The sequence below is a fragment of the Amblyomma americanum genome, chromosome 1, assembly GCF_052857255.1.
Source record: "Amblyomma americanum isolate KBUSLIRL-KWMA chromosome 1, ASM5285725v1, whole genome shotgun sequence".
Classification (NCBI taxonomy): Eukaryota; Metazoa; Arthropoda; class Arachnida; order Ixodida; family Ixodidae; genus Amblyomma; species Amblyomma americanum.
In genome coordinates, this window is record NC_135497.1 from 520,509,558 (window position 1) to 520,535,080 (window position 25,523).

At 43.7% G+C, this 25,523-nt stretch overlaps 2 protein-coding genes across 2 annotated transcripts in view; one reads left to right on the forward strand and one right to left on the reverse strand.

Moving 5' to 3' along the window:
- LOC144116236 (uncharacterized) overlaps positions 1 to 22,094 on the reverse strand; it is a 98,357-nt gene extending 76,263 nt beyond the window's left edge. Inside the window, exons 1-3 of the mRNA XM_077650959.1 lie at positions 22,007 to 22,094; positions 21,053 to 21,072; positions 16,674 to 16,836 (exon numbers count right to left, since the gene is read on the reverse strand). The gene's annotated coding sequence lies outside the window, so the exon portion shown is untranslated. The remainder of the gene's footprint in view (positions 1 to 16,673; positions 16,837 to 21,052; positions 21,073 to 22,006) is intronic.
- On the forward strand, positions 1,946 to 11,331 carry LOC144116237 (uncharacterized). The gene is made up of 4 exons (XM_077650960.1): positions 1,946 to 2,109; positions 2,569 to 2,632; positions 3,238 to 3,406; positions 10,413 to 11,331. The coding sequence occupies exons 2-4, from the start codon at positions 2,617 to 2,619 to the stop codon at positions 10,627 to 10,629; spliced, it is 402 nt and encodes a 133-aa protein (XP_077507086.1). The 5' UTR covers positions 1,946 to 2,109; positions 2,569 to 2,616; the 3' UTR covers positions 10,630 to 11,331.
- Positions 22,095 to 25,523: the final 3,429 nt, after the last annotated feature.

A 25,523-nucleotide genomic window follows, 5' to 3' on the forward strand; every position in this document is an offset into this window, starting at 1 on the left:
CAACTGCAAAGCAAATCCGGTCAGTGGCCAATCGTGTCGGCCAGAAATATTCGTCAGCACTCTGTGACGCACTGTCCACCTCTTCAGGGGGTAAAACGTTTCATGGACTTGCTTACAAAATTCAGTGCCGAATTGAAAACGCAAGGCGCGGATGTAAGCGCCTTTCTGAGGAATTGTGCGAAGGGCCTCTGAAGAGGGCAACAGCAAGGACAACTTATGGCTGCACAGAATGGCAGCCACCAGTCACCGCCATAGACTTCAATGATTGTGAGGAAGCAAAAAGAATGCTTGCTGAAAGCTCGAGAGGAGCAAAACATTCCTCTGCAAGACGAACTCTTGATGCGTGCTTATGCAGCAATTCGAGTGACCATCAACACTAAGGGCAAGCGAGCTTGTGATGTACAGAAAGAGTGGCCCTTGCTGTTCACGCAACGGCACTTCCTGGCCCATTTTAAAAGGCATGTATGCAACTGTATTTGCAAGCTGCATGTCAGTAAATTGAAGTGTTGTTTGAGGTTTCAGGAAAAGTAACTGTTGCTGAGTGTGTGTTAAAGTAATGCTGGATGCCGAATGTGCAGGGTAAGCCACGTATTGGATTAGGGCACTTCTACTACCAGATGCAATGTCAAAGAATAACTTCTAACGATTAGTGCAATAACTGTTTAAGTAATAAGGAATCCATAAATTACAGGCTGTGAGCATTCATTATCATGTCAGAAAAGTGAACAAAATTCAAAAATTGGGTTAAAATTTTACTTAATTTGAAACTCGGTGCAACAGTAGTTAATATAGTCGGGAGTAGACTGCACCTATAGGTAACAGAGTGGATTCCAAGAGAAGACAAGCATAGCAGGGGGCGGCAGAAAGTTAGGTGGGCGGATGAGAAGTTTGCCGGGTACGGTGGTCACAGTTGACAAAGGACAAGGTTAAATGGAGAGACATGGGAGAGGCCTTTGCCTGCAGTGGGTGTAGTCAGGCTGATGATGATGATGACAGCACCTGGTGCAGTTGCCTTTGTAAGTCTGTCGTGCTGCCTTCTGAGAGCCTTACCCTGCAGTACAAAATCAACAATTTTTGCAGTCCATTTATTCTTGTTGTTGATAGTATGTCGCAGTAGGCATGAGGTATTAGTGTGGTCATGCATATAAGTGTATACCAGATATTTCAGGGAAGCCCGCATGTTAACTAGTTAGGTGCATAACTAAGTTCTGATAAAACTGTCACGGTTAGCACCTGGTTGCAATAAGAGATTTCTAGCTGGTCATTACTCATAGCCATGTCAATTTTTAGAATTTTGAAACACGATTACCTTTGGCGCTGTGACATGGAAAGCTTGGCTATTTCGAAAGTATAGTTACGTGCACAAGAGGGATTGGTTTGTCTGCATGCATTTCAAAAGTGCTTGTATCTTGGCATGATCTAGCTAAAATTTGCTGGGCCACAGCATTTAGAGTAATCGTGTTTTCGAAATTCAAACACTGATATGGCTGTTACTAATGACTGGCTACAATTTTTAATTACTGCCAGTTGCCTGACTGCAATAGTTATGAATTTAATTATCAGAAATTATTTAACCAACTTACTAGCAGACTTTATTCACCTGTTTGCATTTCCCGCTTACACTGGTATTATTCTGCCGCAGAAGCAGTCTTTATAACTCAAAAAGCCCATTTTTAAAAATTAGTGGCAGGCTTCCCTGAAACACATTGCATATGACCATGAATTTCGCACCAAGATGGCAGGGCCAAAAAATGAAGGGGTAATGCATGACACAAAGAAGAGAGGGCATACCCTGTAGGTGTTGATAAATTGGTTAGCACTGGATGGTTAGGTTGAAAAAGGTGAAAGTCTTGTGCAAACACACAAATTACCTTTCACTCAGTGTTATGGTTGTTTTCTGCGATGTCAAGAAGGCATTACAGCCAAACGTCTTTTTTTTCAGGCTAACGGACACGCAGCTAGAAGGATTATTTGTCAATCAAGAAATTGCAGACCTCGAGGTCTTGTATGCATTCCTGCGGCACAGCCTGAAGGGAGACGAGGCACTTCAATGGCTCCTTATGACAGACAGGGCAGCACAGGACATGGGCCGTCCAAAAGCTCTGCTCAGTGGGGTGTTCCCATTGCTGTGCATTTTCTTCAAGGAAAAGACAGAGTTCCTATTTAGTGTTTTTGAGGCGAGATTATTGCGGGGATGGACACTCGGTTGCCTCTCGGCATTAACATAATTTCTGCTTTATGACCGTAGATGAAACTTTCACATATCTCTGTAAAATTCTAGAGCACTTGCTCCATCATTTGAGTTCACAGAAATTGTAGCCAGTGGCAACGAAAAATTAACAATTAACATGCGTCATTGTTCTAGTAGAATTTTATGGGCACCACCTCAAAGTTTACCAAAGTGCAAAAAGCTGTGAACTTTCCTTTTTGTAGTCCTGCTGCTGCAATTAGCCAGGTGTTCATAATTCCTGTGATTCTTCAGCACACTTGTTACCTGTGTGCCCTTGTGTTGAACATGCAGTTTCCTTATATTCATCTGCTTATGATAATGGCTTCTTACCTCCACAGACGTCAACCTGTGTTTCTGAACTGATTAGTGACCTGCCTCCTACACCAATGGTGGTTGTACTTGGTAAGATTTTCATAATTTTCTGGATGCTTTGAGCAGAATATAACCTTCTAAAAAGAATGGAAGTATGAAACCTCATTGATCACAAAGAATTAGAGCGTGTAAACGAAGGAGGTTGTTGTGAATTACCCTGTATGTCAGACTCAATGCAGCTTCGAGAATTCGATGAGGCATGCCCTGCAAGCTAAATTAACCATCCGCATGCCACAGTCTTCTCTTTGAGATTGTACCTGGCAGCATAACCCGCTGCTAGAACCTTGTTAGTGTAGCTATAAAATTCAGGTTTGTGGCCTATAATATTAACTTGAGAATCATCTCTAGAAAATATCGCATGCATTGCCATTCATCCATCTGCTCTTGTCCGTTGCTTTTTAAATACCTTCAGTGTCTAGCATTTGCATCTACATAGAGGTGCAGTCATATTTTTTTTGTGAGCTGTGCTGACATGACCAGCTATGTGAGAAAGATTTGTATGCCTCATGTTCATATTATCATGCTAAAAATGATTCTTCTGAGCTGTAGCATTAAAAAAAACGAATTGCTCCACAATTGCTAATATTTAATCCGAACTCAGTTTTTGATGCAGTCGTTGATAATTTTCTTTTCAGGCACAAGCATCTTTGACTGTGATTGTACGTGCATTGTGACACTCGACGGAGCGAAGTGCTTTGAAGGACTGAGCTTTCTGGCCGCCATGGAGACCCTGTATGCTGCGTACTTTTGTCTCAACATGAAATACAATCAAGAACTGCAAGCCACATTGGAATTCATTCAGAGGTGACCACATAAATTTTTCTCTCGTGTATAGACAAGTTTTTATCATATCTATCTCTTTATGACTGTTGCAGTATATACTCAGTAAGACGTGAGGAAAAAAATAGCATGTAAACTGCATATGCCTGGCATCCCTCCTACAGCATCTCGACATTGTTGTGATTCAATGTGCACGTGTATTTTGTGCATAGTTTGACAACCTTAATAACACGAACTGATCGGCGAGTTGGTCTAACACTACGGTGAAACAATGCAGTGGCATACGGACAAAAAAAGAAAGTAACTACTAATCTTCACTAGGTGGCTGGATGGCACATTCTCTCATGTGAGCTGAGCATACGTGAAGCCACTGGGAGTTGGATGGCTTGTGTAAGAAGACGGAAGGCTGCTGTGCTTTTTCAGTGAGTGCATCCACAGCTTTCATCCTTTCGTACATAGTTTTTATGCCACTCTCTGGTGGCAACTGCTGTTGTATCACAGAAATAAGAAATATGAACACGAGAAATGTGAGCATCGCTTGTCAAACCTTCCAGTTTCAGGGAAATCCAGGAAAATATCTATGCAAATGCTGCGGTAAAGAGGTACTTGCATAGCACTTTGTGTTCTTTTGTTCAGAATGCAATGGAGTACTAGTAGAATGACAATGAGGCTGAGGTCATCTTATAACTGAATTTTCGCATAGCAGAGAATAGGCGGACGATGACAGAAACCAGGGCACCCATCCTTTGAACAGCCGCTCGATTTTAAATAGTTCAAATATACAGCGCTAGAAGTTGCAAACAGCCGATGTCTCCTGACATCGATGGTGGATGCAGATGTTTATTGCTTTAAGCGTTCATTTAGCTACCGGACATGCCCATAGCACAGCCAAGTTTATCTAGCGGCACCTACCTGAGGCACGCAAAATAGTTTTTGGGCTAGTTATGAGCTAAAGCAACGGCTTGTGAGAACGATGAATATTTATGGCAGCATGTGCCATTTTAGATATGTGCAGCGCGAGAGAAATGGCCAACAGGAGAGAGTGGTAGAGGACATGCGCTGCTTTAAGCCAACTGCACCAAGCTCCATGAATAAAAGCCCATTCAGGCATAGTACTTTATCTGCTACAATACAAAGCAGTACTTGATACCCTCGTGTACCAGGACACCACTGACGTCACAATGGGTAGTAGGTACATCCCCTGTCGGCTTCGCTCAAAAGAATACAACTTGGCAAAGTGGTTGGCTAGCTGCGGAAGTTTTCCACTTACAACATGACAATAAAAATCAACATTTGCAACCTGGTAACTGCAACATAATAAGCGGTATCACGCAAATTATAACTTGAATACTAAGCAAAACTTCATGCTGGGCTTCGTGGTGCATATTATTAGACCGGTATATTGTAGTGCAACAGGACGACACAGAGCCTAGGAGACAAGGCTCTAGATTGCCTGTAGCGCTGTCATGTCATCGGCTCTCCTACTTGTCCCGTTGCACTCTGATGGACCCTTCTTCCTGAAATGTCTTTCTCAAAAACTTTTCTAGTCTTCTTGCATAGTTGATGGCGCAACAACCACGCATTGTTGTGAAAAAAGACAAAAGTGACGGAAAGACTAAATGTGTAATGAATGATGCGAAACGGAAACCTCAGAACTTTGCTATGTCCCATTCAGTGTACTGTGAAAGGCTGTCTTCTGGGACAAGCCCATTCACTTACAGTGACTTCATGCTCAGGCATCTTTTGCATCATTCAGCCCCTTAGTGGAGACCAGTGGATGTAACGCACTGATTCGCTAATGTACAGGAGTGCTACGCCCTTTCTTTGCTTTGTTTGCATGCCATTGCAATGTTTCGCCATTGTGTTAAGACAACCTGCCAGGCAATGTGGTTTAATTACAGAATAATGTCAAGTTGGCTGCACCTTATTCTGAGTCTTTTCTGTAGCCCTACATCAACTTTTTGCAAAGAAAATTTGAAATTTGAAATTTTGAAATTTATTGAAATTCAGACAAAATACAATTTCTCTGGGTGGAGAGGGCTAAGGGTGATACGTGAGGTCACCTGACTAGGCCCAAAACACCCTGAATTCATACAGCATAGTGTGGATATGAAAGGCATCACAACAAAATTGCGCAAAAATATCGTAAGATATCACATTCAACAAAAAAACAAAAAAATACTACAAAATTCTACAGGAATACCATATGGTTTAGCAACACACCCTAGTTACAAGGCAAAGCACTTAAAAAAAGAACAACCACAAATGTGTTTCTTAGACAAAACAAAGAAAGATAACCGGAATGGAGGGGATCGCCTGGAACACAGCAGTAATATACTGGTACTGCAGTTCCTGCAAACATGGTCGGGATTATACGCAAGTCAAGAAAAAATCTCTTGCCTGCTTTCGGAAAGCAAGCAGAGAAGAACAGGTTTTCATGATGCCCAGCAATTCAGGATGGAGGTTCAGCAGGTTAGGAATAAGCCAACTGAATAATTGATTTCCATAGTTAGTCCTACATTTAGATTTTATGAAAACAGTTTTCCTAAATTCGTATTGCGGGTCATGCTTCGTATACTTTGATATGAATAGTTGTGGATCACTTTTAAAATCTAAAAAGGCAGTCTCAGACAAACGCATCTTGTACAATGATTCAATATCCAAGATTCTATTTTGCATGAAATATAACGTTGTTGAGTCGCGGACCGGTAAGTTTTCAATGAAACGGAAACCTTTTTTCTGTAATAAATATAGGCTTTCCATGTTTGACCTACCTGTAGTGCCCCATACGAGCAAACAGTAATGAAGCCGCGAGTGAACGGTATTGAAGTAGAGCTCACGTCGTAAATAACGAGGTAATAGCTGACGGAACCTGTTAAGCACAACAATGCATTCTGCAATATTGCGTTTAATAAAGCGAACATGGCAAGACCAGCGAAGGTTTTCGTGGAACCGGACGCCTAAAAATTTTATATCTGAAACTCGTTCTAGCGGTCGCGATTGAAATGTCACTTCATTATAAGAAACTGGTCTGTTAACTGAACTAAAAACAATGTACTTTGTTTTGTCAACATTTAACGAAAGTTCATTTGCAACAAGCCAGTCAGATAGATTTCTAAGCCATAAATTTACACGAGGAATTAAGGAACCAAAATTTTCTGCAGAAAAAAATACACTATAGTATCGTCAGCATAAAGGATAACTGAAGGAGTTTGTGGGATAGATACAATGTCGTTGATATACAGGAGAAACAGAGTAGGTCCTAGGATTGAGCCCTGAGGAACACCAAATTTGATAAACTCTGGATCGGACGGGGCATTATTAACTGAAACATACTGAGAACGACCCGACAGGTAGTTTTCGAATAATTTAAGTGAGATTCCTCGTATTCCATAAAACGGCAACTTGCTAAGAAGTACATTATGCTTAATTGAATCAAAGGCTTTTCTGAAGTCTAGGAAGACGCCTAATGTGTACAAATAATTTTCCATGTTTTTAGTCAGTTCGTCTTTAATACTAAGCAACGCAGATTCAGTTGATTTCCTTTTTTGAAATCCGTATTGGATAGAAGAAATCAACTGATGTTTATTAAGGTAATCTGTTATTAATCGCTTTCTCTACTAATTTGTGTGCAGGATTTTCATTTCGCATTTTCCAAGCTGTCATTTGCTGTGCTTGAGGTCACAATAAAATTTAAGAACGCGTTGCTTTCCATTTATGTTGAAAGAGTAATGTGGTGCATTGGAAATAACGTTCCATATTGCAATTTAATAACGTAAGTCGAAGTGCTACATCTAAGATGAAATTTCAGGCTCGTGTCATCTACTTGAGACGTATATTCTGCTGGTGTGAATGCTACGGGATAGCCAACTCTTGAAGCTGCATAATAATGTCTAAATGTTCAGTATAATATTGAAGTGCGTACTTTTGTAATATGCATCTCTATGTTTAGCTATCAGATTACATGATTTGTACTACCATTTTCAGGATGAAATGCATAAAGACAATGGACTGGTAAAACAAACTGAAGTTTATGTAGGAAGGTGTAATGGGCAAATGCGTCGACTTCGGTACTAAAAAACTGTACCCTCTATAGGTGTCCTGTTTGCGACGAATGCTTCTTCTATTAACTAAAAGAATAAGGAAACAGCCGCTCACCTGCACTTGAGCACCCTGGTTATGATTAACGTCATCGTTAGCTAGATTTTCAAGCTCATCACAAGTGTTCGGAGGTACATTTCGCTGTCAGTCTGGATGCTTAACTGTCTGTAATCATCCTCAAGATGTCTTTTCTGTTCTTTGAAACAAGTATAACAGGACTTTCGTAAATGAAAGAAATGCTTCACAGTTGTGATTTTTTCTGTAAGAATCAAACATCTGTCATTTCCTTATGTTGGTGTCTCATGTTCAAGGAACATGGCAAAGAAAGGAAAAGTAAATGTGTGGGAATGTGTGCCCCAGCATAGCTATCACAGGCTTATTCCAATAATTAAATTGACAAAAAAATACCAAAGGTACCAAAGGCCAATAATACACCAAAGCAAACAAAATGCCAAAAGACAAAAAAAAGCCGAAGGTAAAAAACCCTGTCCACTATGTTTTTGTATGCCAATTGAAAATATGCCATTCAATTTCATTATGTTATGTAATATGTAAGACATTGGAGAGAAAATGTAAGAAATTTTGCTGGAGGAAACTTGTTAAAAGGCATGCCATTCATTTGTAGTGATGTCAGGGAATGCAATAAGGGTAAAATTATCATCTTATCATAGAAATTAAGTTGTTGGTGTTTGAAGTTGCCACTTCAGAAACGGGAAGGCAAGCGTGTACATATTCGTTTTTAAAATGGCAACACAAGAACCTTATAACTCAAGTTATATGACAGGCAGGATGATTTTACTTTTCGTTGATGTCAAGACAAAAATAATAGCATGTGTTTCAGCAAGTTTTCTGCAGCAAAATTTCTTAGTTTCTCTCCAAAATCTTACTTAACATATAAGTGCACAAGCACTAGATGTCTATAAAATTCAGTGGCATATTTGGAATCACCGTGTAGAAACACGTTCCATGGAATTTTCATAGTTGTGACTATGATTGGAAATTTTTTTTCTAAGACCAGCTTCCCTGCTTACATGGGTTGCATGTGACATCACAGATGCCATGATTGAGTTCAAGGCATAGCTTCTGCAGTGCAGGTCAGAGCAGGCGGTAACACGTGGATTTAAAAATGCTCAGGTTTCCGCAGTGACTGTTTTCAAACATGGAGCTGCTACGACGGTGCAACACATGTACAGTGATTTATAACTAGGAATCAGTGATTATACTGCAGTTCACTCCTCACATGTCGAGGCTATTGTTCGGTTCATGAAGTATAAATAGCATCAAGAAAAAATATAAATAATTTAGCTGCAATAGGGAAATACAAGGTAATTCATATATACTAATGCCTAATACATGATTTGAAAAAAGAAAACATGCCAGCAATATTTTGGTATCTGCTGTTCTTGAATTCATGTTGGGCATGCCTTATGTAAGCCTGCAGTTTAGCAAGGCAGCTAGGAAAGAATATTTATTTTCATATTCTTACCGCCCTTGAGCCGGCCCTCCTCGAGAGATGAGTTGTAATTTTAATGTGCTGTAGTTGCAAAGTAAGTCTTGGGAAAGGTGCTAGTTTTTTTCTATTCTCCACACCCAGCAAGAGTTGTGCTAAAAGACAACATGCACACACGTGCGCTCAACCTGTCTGCTTATTGTGTATAGTGCTTTAGGGCAGTTCTTCATGGCCTTCCTGAAATCTTGAAGGCTAGCATTTATGTGACTATGGCTCAGTTAATAACTTTCTTAAGCTACATTAATCATTTGGCTTAGTATTAAAATCTGATCTCAACTGCATTGGCTAGTCATGTGTAAGATCCCTAGTTTTTGAAAAAAAAAAACCGCTGATTTTAGCATTTCTGTGCAATGGTGTGCTAGCAGCCACATTATCTTTTTTGGACGATATTGTGCCTTCAGTAATCAGTATGATGACGTAACGATAGGAATGCTATTGTTTGTCATGTGACTTATCATGAAGGGTACAACCTGGCAATGAAAAAAGTTCAGCTGATGCCTTGATATATTTGCTACCGTTCTGCTCATGCAAACTAGCACAAGTGCTGCGGCTCTGGCAGCAATGCCCTCGCACTCTTGTATGAGGTTTACAGCACGGGTACCTGCCAAAAGCAGTACTACCATATATTCACAAATGCAGCACGAGTTTATTTTTAAAATCATATGCTTCAGAAAGCACCTCACGTTATATTGGATCCAAGGTATGAATACAGAGCAATTTTTTTTCTAACTTTTTTACACCCATAGCGAGCTCACCCAACAGACTATTGAGCTGCGAGAGTAAGCCAACTTTTTGGTGGCCAGGAACGTGGAAAGGAAACCGTGGAGACTACTGAAAAAGAATAGAAGGCACTGAAAGAGCCTTGAGTAGTAGGGAAGAAAAAAAATTGCTAACAAGCACAGAACTGTGCCGCATGGACCATGATGCTGTGAGAAAAGGAAGCGATGGCATGCGAGCCGTTGCTGTAAGGCCGCAGAGAATATTGCAGATTCTTCATATGGAATTCACAGAATTCAAAACTTTTTCTTGAAATTAGAAGCTTACGCATGTGGTAGCAACAGCACTGTACTGCTGTGCAGCAACAGCACGCACAAGGAATATCTCTGGCACTAGAAATTTGCTGCGTAAAGCATGCTAAATCAGAATGCAGTGAGTAACTGCAGTATTGCTATTACTGTTGCCTGCCTAATGCTGGAGGCATTTGCTTTCTTGGCATCACAGCATCTCTTTCTCTGTGTTTTGTGATACGTGGTTTTTCTTGAAAAGCTAGTATAACCATGTAAATGATATTAACATGAACCCTTATTTCCACAGAAGTGGTGCAAAGAGCAAAGGCGGATCTACATTTAGACTAGCCCTATAATTATGCACGTCTTAGTTCGGATGATCTAGCTTCTTAATATGTCTTATTCTTTTCAGGCAACTAGTGGGCATGAACCCAGAGGAAGGGAGCCGGCAGTTGAACCGGAGGATCACCTCAGTCCACCCAAAAGTGCACAGCGCCCTTCAGCAGCTTGACAAATTAAAAAAAAGTGGCAAGATTGCATGTCTCGAATTTAGTGTGTTTGTGAACTTTGAACTTTCATTTTGGATTTATTGCGTAGCTCAGATTACGAACTCTGATATCGGAAGTTAGATATGGGAAATTAGATTCGATTTGCAAATACATGCATAATGTATATCATTTGATGTGTAGCTTGCTTTTGCTATTTTTGTACCTTTTTGTGTTCTTAATTAAAACTGTTCCACACTAATTCACTTCTATGCAATTTTATCACTTCCTAGATTGTGTTTGAAGGAGGTGCAAAATACCACACGCAAGCTATTTACTTTCAAAGTGTGTTCATTTTGATACGTAATCTGTGTGCAGAAAAATTTGTATGCTACAGACATGACACATTTACCATGCATAGCATGCCTCTTACCTGAACGTGGGCCTGGCTCCGATCAGAAAATACAGGAGTGTAATAATGCGTATCATGTGCCATCAAGCATTAAACAGCATGTGTTCAGTCAGCTTTCAAAGATGAACATGGGCTGCTCATAAATGCTACGGGACATGCGTATGTTAGCATCTTTGCAGTGGAATGTACAGTGCAGCATGAGAACAGAACGTCATATGTAGTCATATAACACAGATCCTGTCATGTTAACTTGGTTACAGCATGCATGCTATACATTGTTGTGATGGTTGGTGTTATGTTGACATAATAACAGCACATACACCGTGGCATACAGAACATTTGACATCATAACAGGGTACGTAGCGTGTGTGCGCTAACCTTGTTGCCGCAAAATGCACCGCACCACTTTACCACGGGGTGTGTGCACAACGGAGTGGTGCAGCACATGTTGCGGCAACAAGGTTAGCGGCCACATGTCGTGTATTTATGCGGGATTTTTTCTCACAGTGTGACCAAGTATAGATCAGCGCTGTGTTATAGCCGCCAAGCCCCTATAGGACAGCAGTTATAAATGGACAACAAGCAAGTCACTGAAACTTTTATTTAAATATGGCTAGAATGCAAAGGACAAGCTTACAAAAACACGATGAAACACAAAAGTGACTAGAATGCAATAACAAGCTTACAGAGAGACAATTCAAAAAGCACTATCAACGGTTCTAAACATACATGAACTGAATAATAATTATGTACGTGTAATGGCAGCACAACTTCACGGCTTCATGGCCTATCAAAAAGCAGTTGACTTGTTCTGCGCCTTTTTCTGTGAGCAACATCATTCACTCTAACAGCAAAATACTGCCTAGTTGGCTGCCTTAGGCGACATTTTGTCAACAGCAGCTGAAAGCCTTGTTTTCCCTTCAGCAAGCAAGGCCTGCCCACTTTCAATATCACCAAAATTCTTCGTCTTTATGCCGTTGTTAATGACAAGCTCTGCATTCACCAGCATTTTCTTTGCTGTTTCTACTTCCAGCTTGAGGGTTTTGTCAGCATCACTTGGCGTCATCTTGGGAACATTGGCACGCTGCCGTTTGGCGGCCTGCTCTTCTTCAGCTGCCAAACGTTCTCTGTACCTTTTGCTCGCCCCTCGCACTGCTCTGACAACATCAGACGTAACATCAAAGCTAGACGGGTCACTACCAAAGCGTTTGGCATATGAGACAATGTTCGTTATGCCATTTACAGTCTGAATAGTCAATCTAGACCTTTCATTAAGTTGCCGACGGTTCACACTAAACCCCCTTTCTACGCCTGCATTTCCGTGTAGAATCCAAAGCAAAGCTTTGACAATGTTGCTCAAGAGAGGGTACTTGCCTCCATTGTCAGGCTTCATCTCATCAAAAATGGTCTGCCAGTGCTTTTCAACAGAAATGAATGCATCTGATTCAATGTGCTGCAGCCGGAGCAGGTTGTATTCGTCCATCAAAGCAGAGATGTCACGCGGCTCTATAACTTGTTTAAGCCCCGAAGCTAGTTGTCTGAGATCACTGCATGAGGATTCCTTTTCCCTGGACTCTGGCTTCAGGAAACGTAGACTCTTGAGCAATAAATTACCGAATGGCAGTCGTGACACGAGGTACTCTGTGCACTTGATATAAAACGTTCTGGCACCCAGCCTAAACGCCCTTTTGTCCGCTGCTTCCCAAGATGATATTTCCTGCTCAGTGTCCTCTGCAATCTCCACTTTAGCTTTCCAGTTTGCAGGAGACTCTGCCTGCAGTAGCGGCAGCTCTGTGCCCTTCTTAGAGCTATAGGACTCTTTAGTCATGAAACGTCCACACAGCCTAAAAACTAAAGCCACCATTTCACTATAAAGCAGATGAGCCAAAGGGTCGCTTTTTTGAAACAGAGACAAAAAATCGGTAAAAATATGTGCAGCATTCTTCATGAACACGAGCTTTGCGTAAAACGATCTGTCTGAAAACGCTTTCCTCAGGCTTTGACGCAGTTCTCTTCCCACACGACAAGCTGAATCAGACATGACACTTCTGATCGCTGGAAACTGCTCAATGAGGCGATCTACTGCAGGCCCTAACGTAAGCCACCTGGAGCTCAAATGACGTAAGAAAACATTGCTTGGCAGTTGAAGCACTTCTTGCTGGGCCTTAATCGAAGCACTTTGTACAGCAATTTTGAAAAAGTAATATACATCCACGACTGCTGCCTTAACTTCTGAGTCAAAAGCATTTATGCCATGGCTGAATTCAATATTAACTTTGTGGAGGCAGCATTCACCTACATCTATAAGGTTTGGGTGCAGTTCCTTCAGTTCCTTCTTCACAGCTTTCATTACATTAGGCCCAGCCCTAAAGAAACAAATGAAATTGTTCTGTTGAAGATCCTGAGTTGCCTTTCTTGTTTCACTGAGAAGGATATCAGCCGTAGCTGAGCCTAACCTGAAAGACTGAAGATGTTCCACAACCACATGTTTTGTAATGCATGAAAAGTACCTGACCATTACATCTAGTAGCTTGCAACGTTGCTCCGGCAAAGGCATTTCATCAATTGCAATTGAGTAGAAAACATTTGGTCTGTTTAGTTCATCAATTACAAGTTTTCTAAAGTAGGGCCCAAGACCATCAGACACCGTGTAAGAGGCTTTGGTTCATTTGCAGGAAAACAGTTTAGCAATTTCAGAATCGGGGAACATCCTCGGAAACAGAGATGTGGCTGTATCCGCCCAGGAGAAGGGAACTTCTTTGAGAGTAATGCCCAGAACAAAGAGAGTCTCTGCACGAACCACGCGGTCGCCTGAGGGTGTCGCTGAACTCTGCGAGAAGTCCAAATGTGTCTGACAGGCCTTCGGCGTCTTCAGTACACATGCAGAATCACGATAGTTCTTCGTGGCCTCAATGTGCCGCTTGCTTGTAGCATGTCGCTTTATCGCTGCAACACCATGCTGTGTGCATTTTAATGGCGTGATGGCAGACAATGCAGAATCCACTGCCATCAATGCCTTGGCGACACCAAGATGATATGGTGTCACCATTTTCGTCCTTCTTGCTGAGGATGTCCACGTTGAACTTGGTGGAACGACCAGAGGAACAACAAATTTCTTAGTTTAGTATCGCGGCACATTCATGCATTGGCACCAGGCAAGACAACTCCCCAAATATGCTTTAAAAGCGATTGTATCATCACACACCATCACAAGGCATCACTATACCAGTGTAGTGGTTTTTCATAACACTTTACAGTCAACGACCAAAAAATTCGGACGCCTGATTTTCCAGACATGCTTGATTATTAGGACTTTTTCGCAGCACCGCGACATGGCCCATAAAGCCAATGTAACACAGCGCGTGAAATTTCGGACACACCGCAACTGACTGCTTGATTTTTCGGACCTCGTTCGCACTCGCCGCCAATACCCAAGCCGCCATATAATGTGTACAGTGGAACCTCATTACTTCAAATTGCAGAAGAGATCGAAAACTTGATCAAATAAAACGAAATTCAAGCTTAAAGGGGGCCCCTTGTGATATTGAAATTCTGCGCGAGTCGGCACATTGCGCCCGCGTGGTTTCGAATTCGTACGGTTCTTGAACGTCTTCCGCCATACGAACTTTTTTAAAAGCAGTCAGAGTCCGCGGAACTTATCTATGCCGAGTCTTTCGTTTCGAATACGGAAAGAGGTAGCAGCGAAGTGCGTGGGTGGCATACGGCTTCACGGAGACGGCGAGCGTGGGAGGAAATGGTGGTGCATTTTAAAGCGAGGTCAGCGTACCCATGGCAAAACGCACCGCAACCCCGACTTTTATATCGTAAAACCGTAAACAACTGGCGTTTCGATGACAGGCAATACGCCCCTCATTATAGGCAAGTCACCGCATAGTGCATATCGCCGAATACGATGCCGATTTTGGCTCTAGTCGCTACGCCTAATGACGCAGACCAATGCCGACGGAGCGCTTGCTTCGGCTTTCTCCGTTCTTACTCTTTTGCCCCGCCGCGGTGGCTCAGTGGTTAGGGCGCTCGACTACTGATCCGGAGTTCCTGGGTTCGAACCCGACCGCGGCGGCTGCGTTTTTATGGGGGAAAAACGCTAAGGCGCCCGTGTGCTATGCGATGTCAGTGCACGTTAAAGATCCCCAGGTGGTCGAAATTATTCCGGAGCCCTCCACTACGGCACCTTTCTTCTTTCACTCCCTCCTTTATCCCTTCCCTTACGGCGCGGTTCAGGTGTCCAACGATATATGAGACAGATACTGCGCCATTTCCTTTCCCCCCAAAAAACCAATTATTATTATTATTACTCTTTTGCCATCTTCGCGTTCTCGTTCTGGGCCCATCGTACTGCGGGCGCAATGCAGTTCCCGCAGCAGCGTGTTCGCTTTCACGTTCAGACTTTTTGTCCCAACCTGTGCGTTCATCGGCGACATGCCGAGGGCAACACAGGCAGGCCGAGCTCGTGAAAGAGGAAAATTTGATTTCCGGACTGCCTGATTTTTCGGTCGTTTTCGCGGTCCCTAGACGGTCCGAAAAATACTCGACTGTATAAAGAAAGTACCATGAACTCATCTTTAAGCTTCGAAGGTGCCATTTCAACGATCAGTTGTGCAACAGCATTCCAAGCACGTCATTTTCCGGTAGTTCGACTTGCCCTACACACGCGCTCACGCTTTCTTTGCTTCACGCGCGAAGTGCGCAATGGCGATAATGACAGATGTCGACGTGAGGATTGATGTCGCTTGCAATTGTGGGGCGCATGCACGTTTCGACCTCGAGATACTAGTTTCGCTTTCGGAATGTGAAAATACGCGTTTGGCGCAGCTTTGGCGCAAAATAGCAAAAATGTAGCAGGATGTAGCAGGTTCTGCCTTTCGGCGCACTTTGGCGCAATTGGCGCATCTAACACATCACTGCAGAGCTTGTTTCAGCAATCGAACTCCTTTCAGGCCTTATTTTGCAAAACTTAGGTGGCACTTAATAAATAAGCTGAATTTTATGCTCGCGCATGAGCAAATAAGCTTCCTTTCTCTTTTATATAACACTTCAGAATAGTTGGAATACTGAAGCGTGCTGTTTTATTTGGCTCTGAATGTGCCTTAATACATTAACCCTTAACTGATAAATGAATTCCCAAAATACTTGCTAAAAATGCCAAATCCTATTGGAAAATTTTGGTGAAAATGACTGCTCCAAGGATAAAATCACATGCAAGGGTGGTCAAACGGGCTATTTGGTAATTCATTTTTGGAAAAAACAGCGCACTCTTCAGACATGAACCATGTCTTAAGGATGCGCAGTTTTTCCAAAATGCCTAAATCATATGCTAAAGGTGGGAAACGCATTGTTTCATGGACAGATACCAACCTCTAGTTTTCAAAATTGCAACCAACACAACTGCGACCGTAACTTGTCTTTGGCGGTGAGAGCAGTGCAACATCATGCCGGACTAGTGTGAGTCATCAATGGCGATATTAGTACGATCTCCCGTGATGAGTACAGCTCAAAGATGGTGGTTAAAGAATTAAGAAAAGCCGACAGGAGTCACCAGCACTGGGAAATGCCTGTAAGAAATAGAAATATTAGCAGGCCAGTGCAACACTAGCTTTGATGTGTTGGCCTGAGTTGCTACATGCGCTGGCTTTGGCCGTAACTGGGTTGAGACCAGGCACCCCCTCTCACAACATGAACAAGAGTGGCCCTTGAAACCTCAGCCCCCCCCCCCCCTGGTGAAGAAAAAGGAGCCAACAAGGCACAAGACTCTCACGTGGCCAGTTTCTTGGCAACGTCCTGGTCGGGTGCCGTCACATAGGAGACTAAAAATTTCCAGAGAAGTTTCCAAGAGCACCAACTCCTGCCGTGGACGCAAGGGCTCGGCGAACAAGCAAAGGCAGCAGGCCTTGGTGCATCAACAACGCAAGGAAGACAACCTGGGAAATGTGTGAAGATGAAAAAGTCCAACATGAAAAAGATTACTTGCAAGCCAGCATTATCATAGCAGGTGCCCATTGCCCCTGCAGAACAAGCCCAGAGACTATTCTCAGGGCATTATGCCATAGCCGCCAACAGTTAGCATGCTGACTATGCTGACAAAAAGCTGTTTGGCAACGCCTTAATGCAGTCAAAAAATTTAATTCATTGGTGCTAGCGACAGTTTGAGAACCCCTTAACCATTAGCAATAGCCTCAAGAAAAGGTTATTCCTTCTGCTGTTTCTGTATTTTTTTATACAATCAAGCAGCATGGTGGTGAATTATCATACATATGTTTCTTCGCCCTCTCCAGGTGCGATTCAGCCTTCCCCTGTACCAAACTATCTTCTACCAAACTATCCGCAGATTCCAAGCAACTGTTTGCTACCTAGCATGTCAGCCCACTAAATAATTGCAGAGTACCACTATGCTCTCTTCAAATATGTTTATTATGGCAACACTGAATCTTTTTCATGCTGGAAAGGCAGAAAGATGCACGCATTAACAACATATCTGACTGAAGCTGCTATACGAGTGCATTTTTCCTTAATAATTGCACCATCTGGTGGCGTCTGGAATGGCGACCGACATCAAAAACAACACCCCTTCCTGGCCAAGAAAAGACAGACAGCACGAGAAAAAAATACACAGTGTGAGTAATCCCTCCAAACAAGCTACCCAAGCGAGCTGGCAGATCTCGTCACTTTAATTTTCACTCGAAATTCACACTCACTCCAATCCAAGATTTAATCCCCATACCAGACTCCCACGGATGATGATTTAAGACCTCACTTTAAGTCACAGCGCAGCACCCTTCGAGACACAAGTAATCACCTACCAGCAACTGATCACTTTACCCTCCCACTTGCTCAGCTCATGAGTAAAATTTACAAGGGGACTTCCACAAAGCATAGCAGCAACAGGTGTCACACTGCTAGGCTTTCATAAAAAACACGCAAAGGCAGTGTGCATGTCTAAATGGTGAGCAGACAAGGACATGGCTCCAACTGCTCTGCTGTACTTGCATGCAACTGGAATCTGACACCATCCTTGAGCCATCAAACAGGCAAGTGCAATGATAACAAGTCACCACCACTTTCACTATAGTTATACCCTACTGCAGGCCTTCAACTGAAGTAACAATAAGATTGGTCAATAGCTCCAAGACAGCACTTCATTCCGTTGCTCTGGCAAGCCCCATACTATTTTTCAGGCACCGATCAATCTGCTAGAAGCAAGAGAGGAAGATGACACATGCCTCCAGATATGGAAAAGCCAAATGAGCTCAATGCGCGAAATGCCACCTTACTAGGCTGCAAATATTATACCAAGAGGCATGAAGTCATGAGTTCCCACTGATCAATCTCATAACTGGGCATCCTTGCACCATTTGATTATGTATATGTATACAAAAAATAGTGCTAATTTTCCCACCATGCATCAGAATGAATTGGGAAACTACTTCATTCTTTACTTACTAGGTAAACTATCCTATATCGTACCCATATTCAATATTGCATTTGGGTAGAATGAATTTTGATTAAATAAACAGCACACGGAAGGCTGAGAAAAAGTCACAAAATCCTGTTAATCGATACGGACTGGCAGAAATATTGACCAATAGGAGCGGGAATAATGCTGCCTCTGTTTCACTTAGAAAGTGAGCATTTGCACTGAATTGGACTTACTGCCTCAACTTAACTGGTTTCGTTGGGCTTTCGCGATGCTTCAACTACCATGGATCCGAAGCGAAAGAATAATTGCCGATACTGCTGTGTAACAGACTGCCATGCTAGCAAGGGAGACCCAGGCACTGCATGCCATCGAGACTGCGGAAAAACTTCACCAGACGTTTACCGTTTATCCTTGCGCAGATGCGACTTTCAGCAACCGCTGGGTTGGCACGAAGTGCTTGTGCGAGTCATCATCATCATCAGCACGACTACATCCACTGCAGGGTAAAGGCCTCTCCCATGTCTCTCCAATTAACTCTGTCCTGTGCCAGCTGCGGCCATCCTATCCCCTCAAACTGCTTAATATCATCCGCCAACATAACCTTCTGCCATCCCCTGCTACGCTTAAGGACCAGCGGTTACCCTTAAGGACCAGCGGTTATCATGCTTCGCATTACATGGCCTGCCCATTTTTTCTTCTTGATTTCGTTAAGAATGTAATTAACCAGCGTTTGTTCTCTCACCCACTCTACCCGTTTCCGGTGTCTTAATGCTAGACCTACCATTTTTCTTTCCATGGCTCGCTGCGTTGACCTTAATATAAGCTGAACCCTTTTCGTTAACCTCCACGTTTCTGCCCCATAGGGGAGTAGCGATAAGATACAGCTGTTATGCTGTTTTCTCTTGAGGGATACTAGTAAATTGCCATTCATTATCTGAGAGAACCTACAAAATGTGCTCCACCCCATTCTTATTCGTCATTTCCCTCTCTTGATCCAGATCAGCGATGATCACCACCTGCCCTAAGTAGACGATTCCCTTACCACTTCCAGCACCTCGCTACCAATTGTAAACTGCTGTTCCCTTCTGACACGGTTGAACATTACTTTGGTTTTCTGACCCCCATTCCTGCTCTACCTAACTCTTTGATCATGCTTTGCAGATCATCTCCTGAGTGACTTGGCGAGGCAATGCCATCAGTGAATTGCAGATTACTAAGGTTTTCTCCATTTACTCTTATCCCCAATTGTTCCCAACCCAGGCCTCTCAATACCTCTTGCTTGTGCCACTAGGAGCTCCTATATTCTGTTTCATACATCAGATGCAATGTTGTCAAAGTTAGCACATTTATTTGGGCTGCCTGCATCCACAATAAAAAAGTAGTGCATTCATTGTGAGCAGAAAATAAATGCTTTGCCTGAGACTCAATACATGATACATTTGCCATGAGCTTTATTAAATGCGCTCTTGTTGCTAACAACACACTGTTGCTTTCTCCTGCCTCAGACCACTCCGCCCCGAAACAAGCATGTAGTAATGCGCCTCCCTTTATTTTCCCATGCAGACTACTTCCATACTTATCACAGCATTGCACCTGATATGCGAAACGGAGTATAGTGACTTGATGCAGGGGTGCGGATATGTGCTGCGTTTGTGCCGCTGCACTTGTATTAGTGTATGCCTCAGCTAGAGAATGAGCTTTGCTGAAAGGTTTGGAATATCCAGGAGCAGTAAGCAATCATGGGGTGAGGGGGAGGTAGTGGCAGTAGCAGCGTGTGGAAGGAACGCATTCAAGGGGGGGCCCGGGCCCCCTCATCGCACTAACCCCCACCCCCTCCAGCAGTGCTCTTGTCAGGCATAGGCCCCACCCCCACCTCCCCCCAGGGGCTTTGCCCTATACAACTGCCTCAACCCCCTCTCCCCCCCCCCCCAAAAAAAAAAAAATGTCTGGCTACGTGCCTGGCGTGTGGTGCTGGGATGCGCTGTCCTGAACAATGACGACGAGACCGTGATTTCAATGAACGTGCTGGCGACAGATGTGGATTATGGCTATGCGTCCTTTTCTTGGAGGGCTACATCTTACTCACTTCTTCCCTTGTGTTTGTACACAGTTGTGAAGGAAATCTAAATACCCTTACAGCTGTTCAGCACATCACACAGCGAGAATTCATCTGCTTTTCTTATGTCAACAAAAAACATTGCTCTCCTCTAAAGAGAGGAAGAAACTGATAATAAAGGGGCATTAGGCAATAATACATCAGTTGGTCTGCTGAGATATGAAGCACTTAGCATCCTACATAGTGAATGTTACTTAGGCATGGTTTTGCAAACTCACACACTGACGGCAACAGAAGTCAGGTGCGCTGCGAGTGGTTAGGGACTACTTAAACTTGATGACAAGGCAAACATAGGCATGACAACCAGGCGATGTGATGGAACAAGAAAATGGGGCACACAACCAGATGCTAAAGTTAATATTCTAGAGTGGCTAGCGGTGGGCGGTAGCACATTGGATAGGTCAAGCATGAGCATCGTATCTTCAAACAGCTGATTATCACTTTATCATTAAACGCTGGCTTACCCGCCAGCATCCCCACACTTGCTTCGCGCTAGTTCGGGGCACCCACTTGGGTTTATTAACGTAGCATGCTACATACTTCCAAGCTGTAATTGCAATCCCCAAGGCAGTCATGCTGGCAGCTGCACTTTCCTGCCTCTGACCTTTTCGGTGTTGTCGCGAGCTGCAAGTGGCAAATTCAAACTTGAAATTACAAGGGACCTCTGTGCATGCTGCTGGAAAAAAGAACAAGAAGCAGTTGATATCCTTTCAACTTTGCTCTCACTTTCAACATTCTGTCAGGCAAACACCACAAGCATCGATCTACCGATGCTACAGACATACAGCGTTCACGTAAGCAAGCGTAAATGCAATACTCCGTTAAGTTTAGCGTCTCACGCATGCGTATTTCGTTGAAATAGGCCCTTTTCCGTGAGGCCCTTGTCAATGTTTTTGCATGTTTTATATGTGGCCGTTTTTAAACAAGCGGCGTCCTCCAGGCAATATCGGTGGCTGAAAACGGTCCCTTAATGGCCTTAATACCGTAAACAAATATGATCACCACAACAGAAAGCACTCGGCGCCGGTGTTGGTGGCGCTGAACGCAGCGCTCCAGTACCGCCGCTTGGAAAAGTACGTTCAGCAATTTCACGCGCGCGCCGTAGAATGCTTCTCTCAGCTAAGCCAGTGAAATATTCGAGCTCGAATTTCGCAGAGAAATGGCATATGGTCGGCAGTATTGTTTTATGCCACATTTGTTTGCGTACTTGCTTGATTGCCGCAGGCGATGCGAATATCTTCCCCTGGTCTAATCAGGCAAGTACCCAAAACAAAAGTGGTATAAAACACTACTGCCGACCAAATGCCATTTCTGTGCGAAATTCGAGCTCGAATATTTCACCGGTTTCGCCGAGAGAAGTGTTCTGCGGCGGTACACGCAAGAAATGCCGCCTGAATGGTTCAAAATCCATACGAAGCGCGCATACCTGCGAGCTGCAGCGAAACATCGCGCACGAACGTGGAAAGGAAATGGCGCAGTATCTGTCTCATATACTGCGCCATTTCCTTTCTCCCAAAACAGGAGACTGCAAGTGCTTCAATCGCTTATGTTTTCGCACCTCGACAGAGTGGCGCCCGGTGCGGACTCGGCTACGACGCCCGCTTTTGCCAGGTTGGGAAGATCGCCAGACACGCTGCCCCTCACTACAAGTCATGCGGCTGGAAAACCGATACGTACCGCGAAAACACCCACCGAAGTCCACGTAAACTGAGATCGTTTAAGCTGTGCGACCTGCGGAACCGGCACTGGCATCTAATGATGGACTACACGCGTCGGCGGTGCAGCATAGGAAATCTGTACGAACCTGCGCTACCTGCGCACTTAAATATAACACTACTGAAGCGAACTAGCCTGTGTATCGAAGCTGAGATTAAAAAGGGTTGTTTCCGCTTGTGGCGCTGCGAGCGTTATGATAATTGTAGGGGAAGTTCTTTGTTGTTTGAGGCCAGGACTGGAGTTTTGCGGACTAAGAAGTATAGAGTCAGGTACCAGGAGATAGACACTTTGTGCATTGCGTGCGGAGAGGAGGAGGAAACGGCTGAACACTTGATACTTTTCTGTAAAGGGCTTCACCCTACAGTGGAAGGCAGCGGGGCTGACTTACCCAAGGCATTGGGGTTTAGGGATAGTGAAGGGAAAGTGGATTTTAAGAGGTTAGAAGTAACCAAGCGAAGGTTATCTGATTGGTGGCTAAAAGCAAGACAGGAGTAAAATTTCACAAGACATGGCTAGGTGGCTTGAGCCACCGCCCGATGTAAAGGGTTCAGCCGTATCCATCCATCCATCCATCCATTCCTAGGTAGGTGCCTTTATAAAGGAGGTGCAACGCATAGAGTTTCTTACTATTAGACGTTTTTAGCATACCGGAGAAAATGTCAGAGGCGGATAATTGAAGAGGCCACTGTTTTGTTGCATAGGCGGCATAGGCGTTTGACACACTCTATCTTCTAGTTCATACTAGCGTGGCTGCGCGCCAAACTTGTAGACAAGCTTGCAGGGGTGAATTGTGTAGTCGGTGTGAACAGATGGAAGTTTAATCGACTGGAATTGCTCAAGGAAAGTCAGCAGCACTACATTTTATTGTTTCTGTGTATCGCGAGTGACTTTGGTGGCAGCCATGCGGCAACGTCTCCGGTTTGGCGAACTTGTGAGTAGGTGAGCATTTTCTCAAATTTTGAAAGCGGTTTTTGTTTGTATTATAACGCTGCGTCTCGCCGCAAGTTATGTTCGCGATAACATCAGTACAACTTGAATGCGCTTTCTGTCTCTATTTGAAGTAACGTTGGTCGATCAGCGTAAACTTTTGGATTAAGTTAAGCACGAACTATCCATGTTGGTACTGCGTGTCGAATGTGTCTTGGCATGTTCTTCTGATAATTTGTTTACTACCAGATATAGTGTAGAGATTTGGACCCATTCATCCCACTGAAACAACTTTGGAATGCTGTATTGTGCTCGTGCATCTGCTGTCCTTAAACTCAACTTTTCGGTAATCATTCTCATGGTTCCTTTGGATATGGACAATCGACCATTTGCGAAAAGTTTCTGCGCATGCGCGGTGAAGGCGCAGCAAGCGCCCTCTGTAGGCGATCTGGTTTTGGTTGGAAAACACGAGCTGGCCGTGCATTCCAGCGCTGCAGTGCGGCGTCAGATGTGAGCTGTAACTGCCACGTAACTGCCATGTAACTGCAACGCGTTTCTAACTAAGCTAACCATGTGTTTTGCAACAGCGATACTTGGACGTAATAAAAGCCGCGACGAGATATAACACGCAAACGACGAAGCCGTTGATGGAGCCAGTAATTCGCGCATCCAGCACATTTCGAAACGACTATTCCTGCTACATTTCGCGCTTGCTTCCAAGTGCTGCACACAGCTTGGTCGTTCTAGAAGAGCTTTTCCATCGACGCACGTGCGTATTCGGTGACAGCCAAATTATTTATACAAGTATGAACATTCACCATAAATGCCACAATGTCAAGCTGTGCTATCTCAACAGCGGAAGCACGCGTCAGAGCGCAACTTCACTTATTCGGTCGTTCCAGTGACAGTGGCTGCGCCACGCGGCCTCTTCCTGAAGCGGCGAGCCGGTGATCGCTCTGCACGGCACGTGCAGTCGCACTGGTTTGGAGCCTAAGATACGCGTCGAAAGTGAGCATATTGTTATTCTACAATGTGCGAACATTTCAAACAGCAAACATGTTGTTTCTGCCAACACGCAGAGAGTTAAAAAAAAACAGTGATTAAGTTCACTCTGCAGGCTTGTAACGAGTTTCTGCAGGTTGGTAATAATTGTACCTTCATTTCTTGGATATAATGCGTACAGTGGATGAATAATTGCAAACACTTCATGGCAACTGTCGTCTGCTCACTCGATCACAGCGGTTTTTTCCTCTAGTCAAAAACACATTTCGAGCGCTAATTTCGACTGTATTATAAAGCCCGAATGACCCCAGGCTACCCGCTTCAAACGACAGCTACACTGCCTCTTCTATTACTGCATATGTTACCAACGTACGCTGTAGACAGACTATATATATATAGTCGGATACAGTTAAATCTGCCGTAAAGCTCCGCCCACATTCAGGACCACCGAACAGAATTCCTCCGTGAGAAAATGTAGACCACTGGTAAAGCTTTTTTGTTTACCTAAACAAGCAGTCAATCATGCGTCGAAATTTTAGGCTCAAGGATTTTGATGTTTCTGGCTTGTTTGATGCAGTCCAACATTAAATAAGTTGATTTTGATCACTGTTGTAATTAGTAAGTGTATTACGCTGCAGACCATGGCCAGTGTTACCAATTGCTGATTTTTTTTTCAATTGCATCCTTATAAATCAGCACGCAGTAAATACACATACCGTATTTACGCGGGTAAAGGCCGCACCCGTGTAGGCATGAAATATAGCGCCAGACTGTCTGGGTCATTAAAGTAGTTTATATCTGCTTTCGGGTGAGTGCCAAAAGAACAAGAAAGTGAACGCGCAAAAAATTACAGTTTAAAGTGTTCCTCGCACTTCACCACGCTGAGTTCGCGAATTTCAATGCCGACGGGGTCTTTGCACGCGCGGCACTTTCGAACTGGCGATTCCATGCTCATATCGGTAAATCCATGCTCATATCGGTAAAAAATTATTTCGAGCCTGTAATGCAGCGGAACTCAAGTTTAGGATCTTGCTTATCTATAGACTGCTGCTTATCTATAGACTAAAAATCACACAAAAGCTGCCACAACGTCAAGAAGCTGCTTTGCTTCTATGGACCTCCTTCACCCCGCGACGTCACGAAGATGCGGTGGCGCTGATGTTAGCAGTGACTTTCGCATGGTAGGCAAAACAGGTTCCGCTTGCCCGTGCCTACCGCAGCTGCCGCAGCTACCGGCGGCTGCTTCAAGCCTGTGCACTGCAGAAACAGCATGTATTGACCAGCTGCGTCACTGCTGGATCCGCGTAGTAGCATAAAAATATTAATTTAGCCTCGATAGGTTTCTCGCGCATAAATGCCGCATTCGGAAACTGGCTAACAGGCATTGGGCCACGGTAGTAAAGCGCGAAGTCTGGGAGTCGATAGGCACT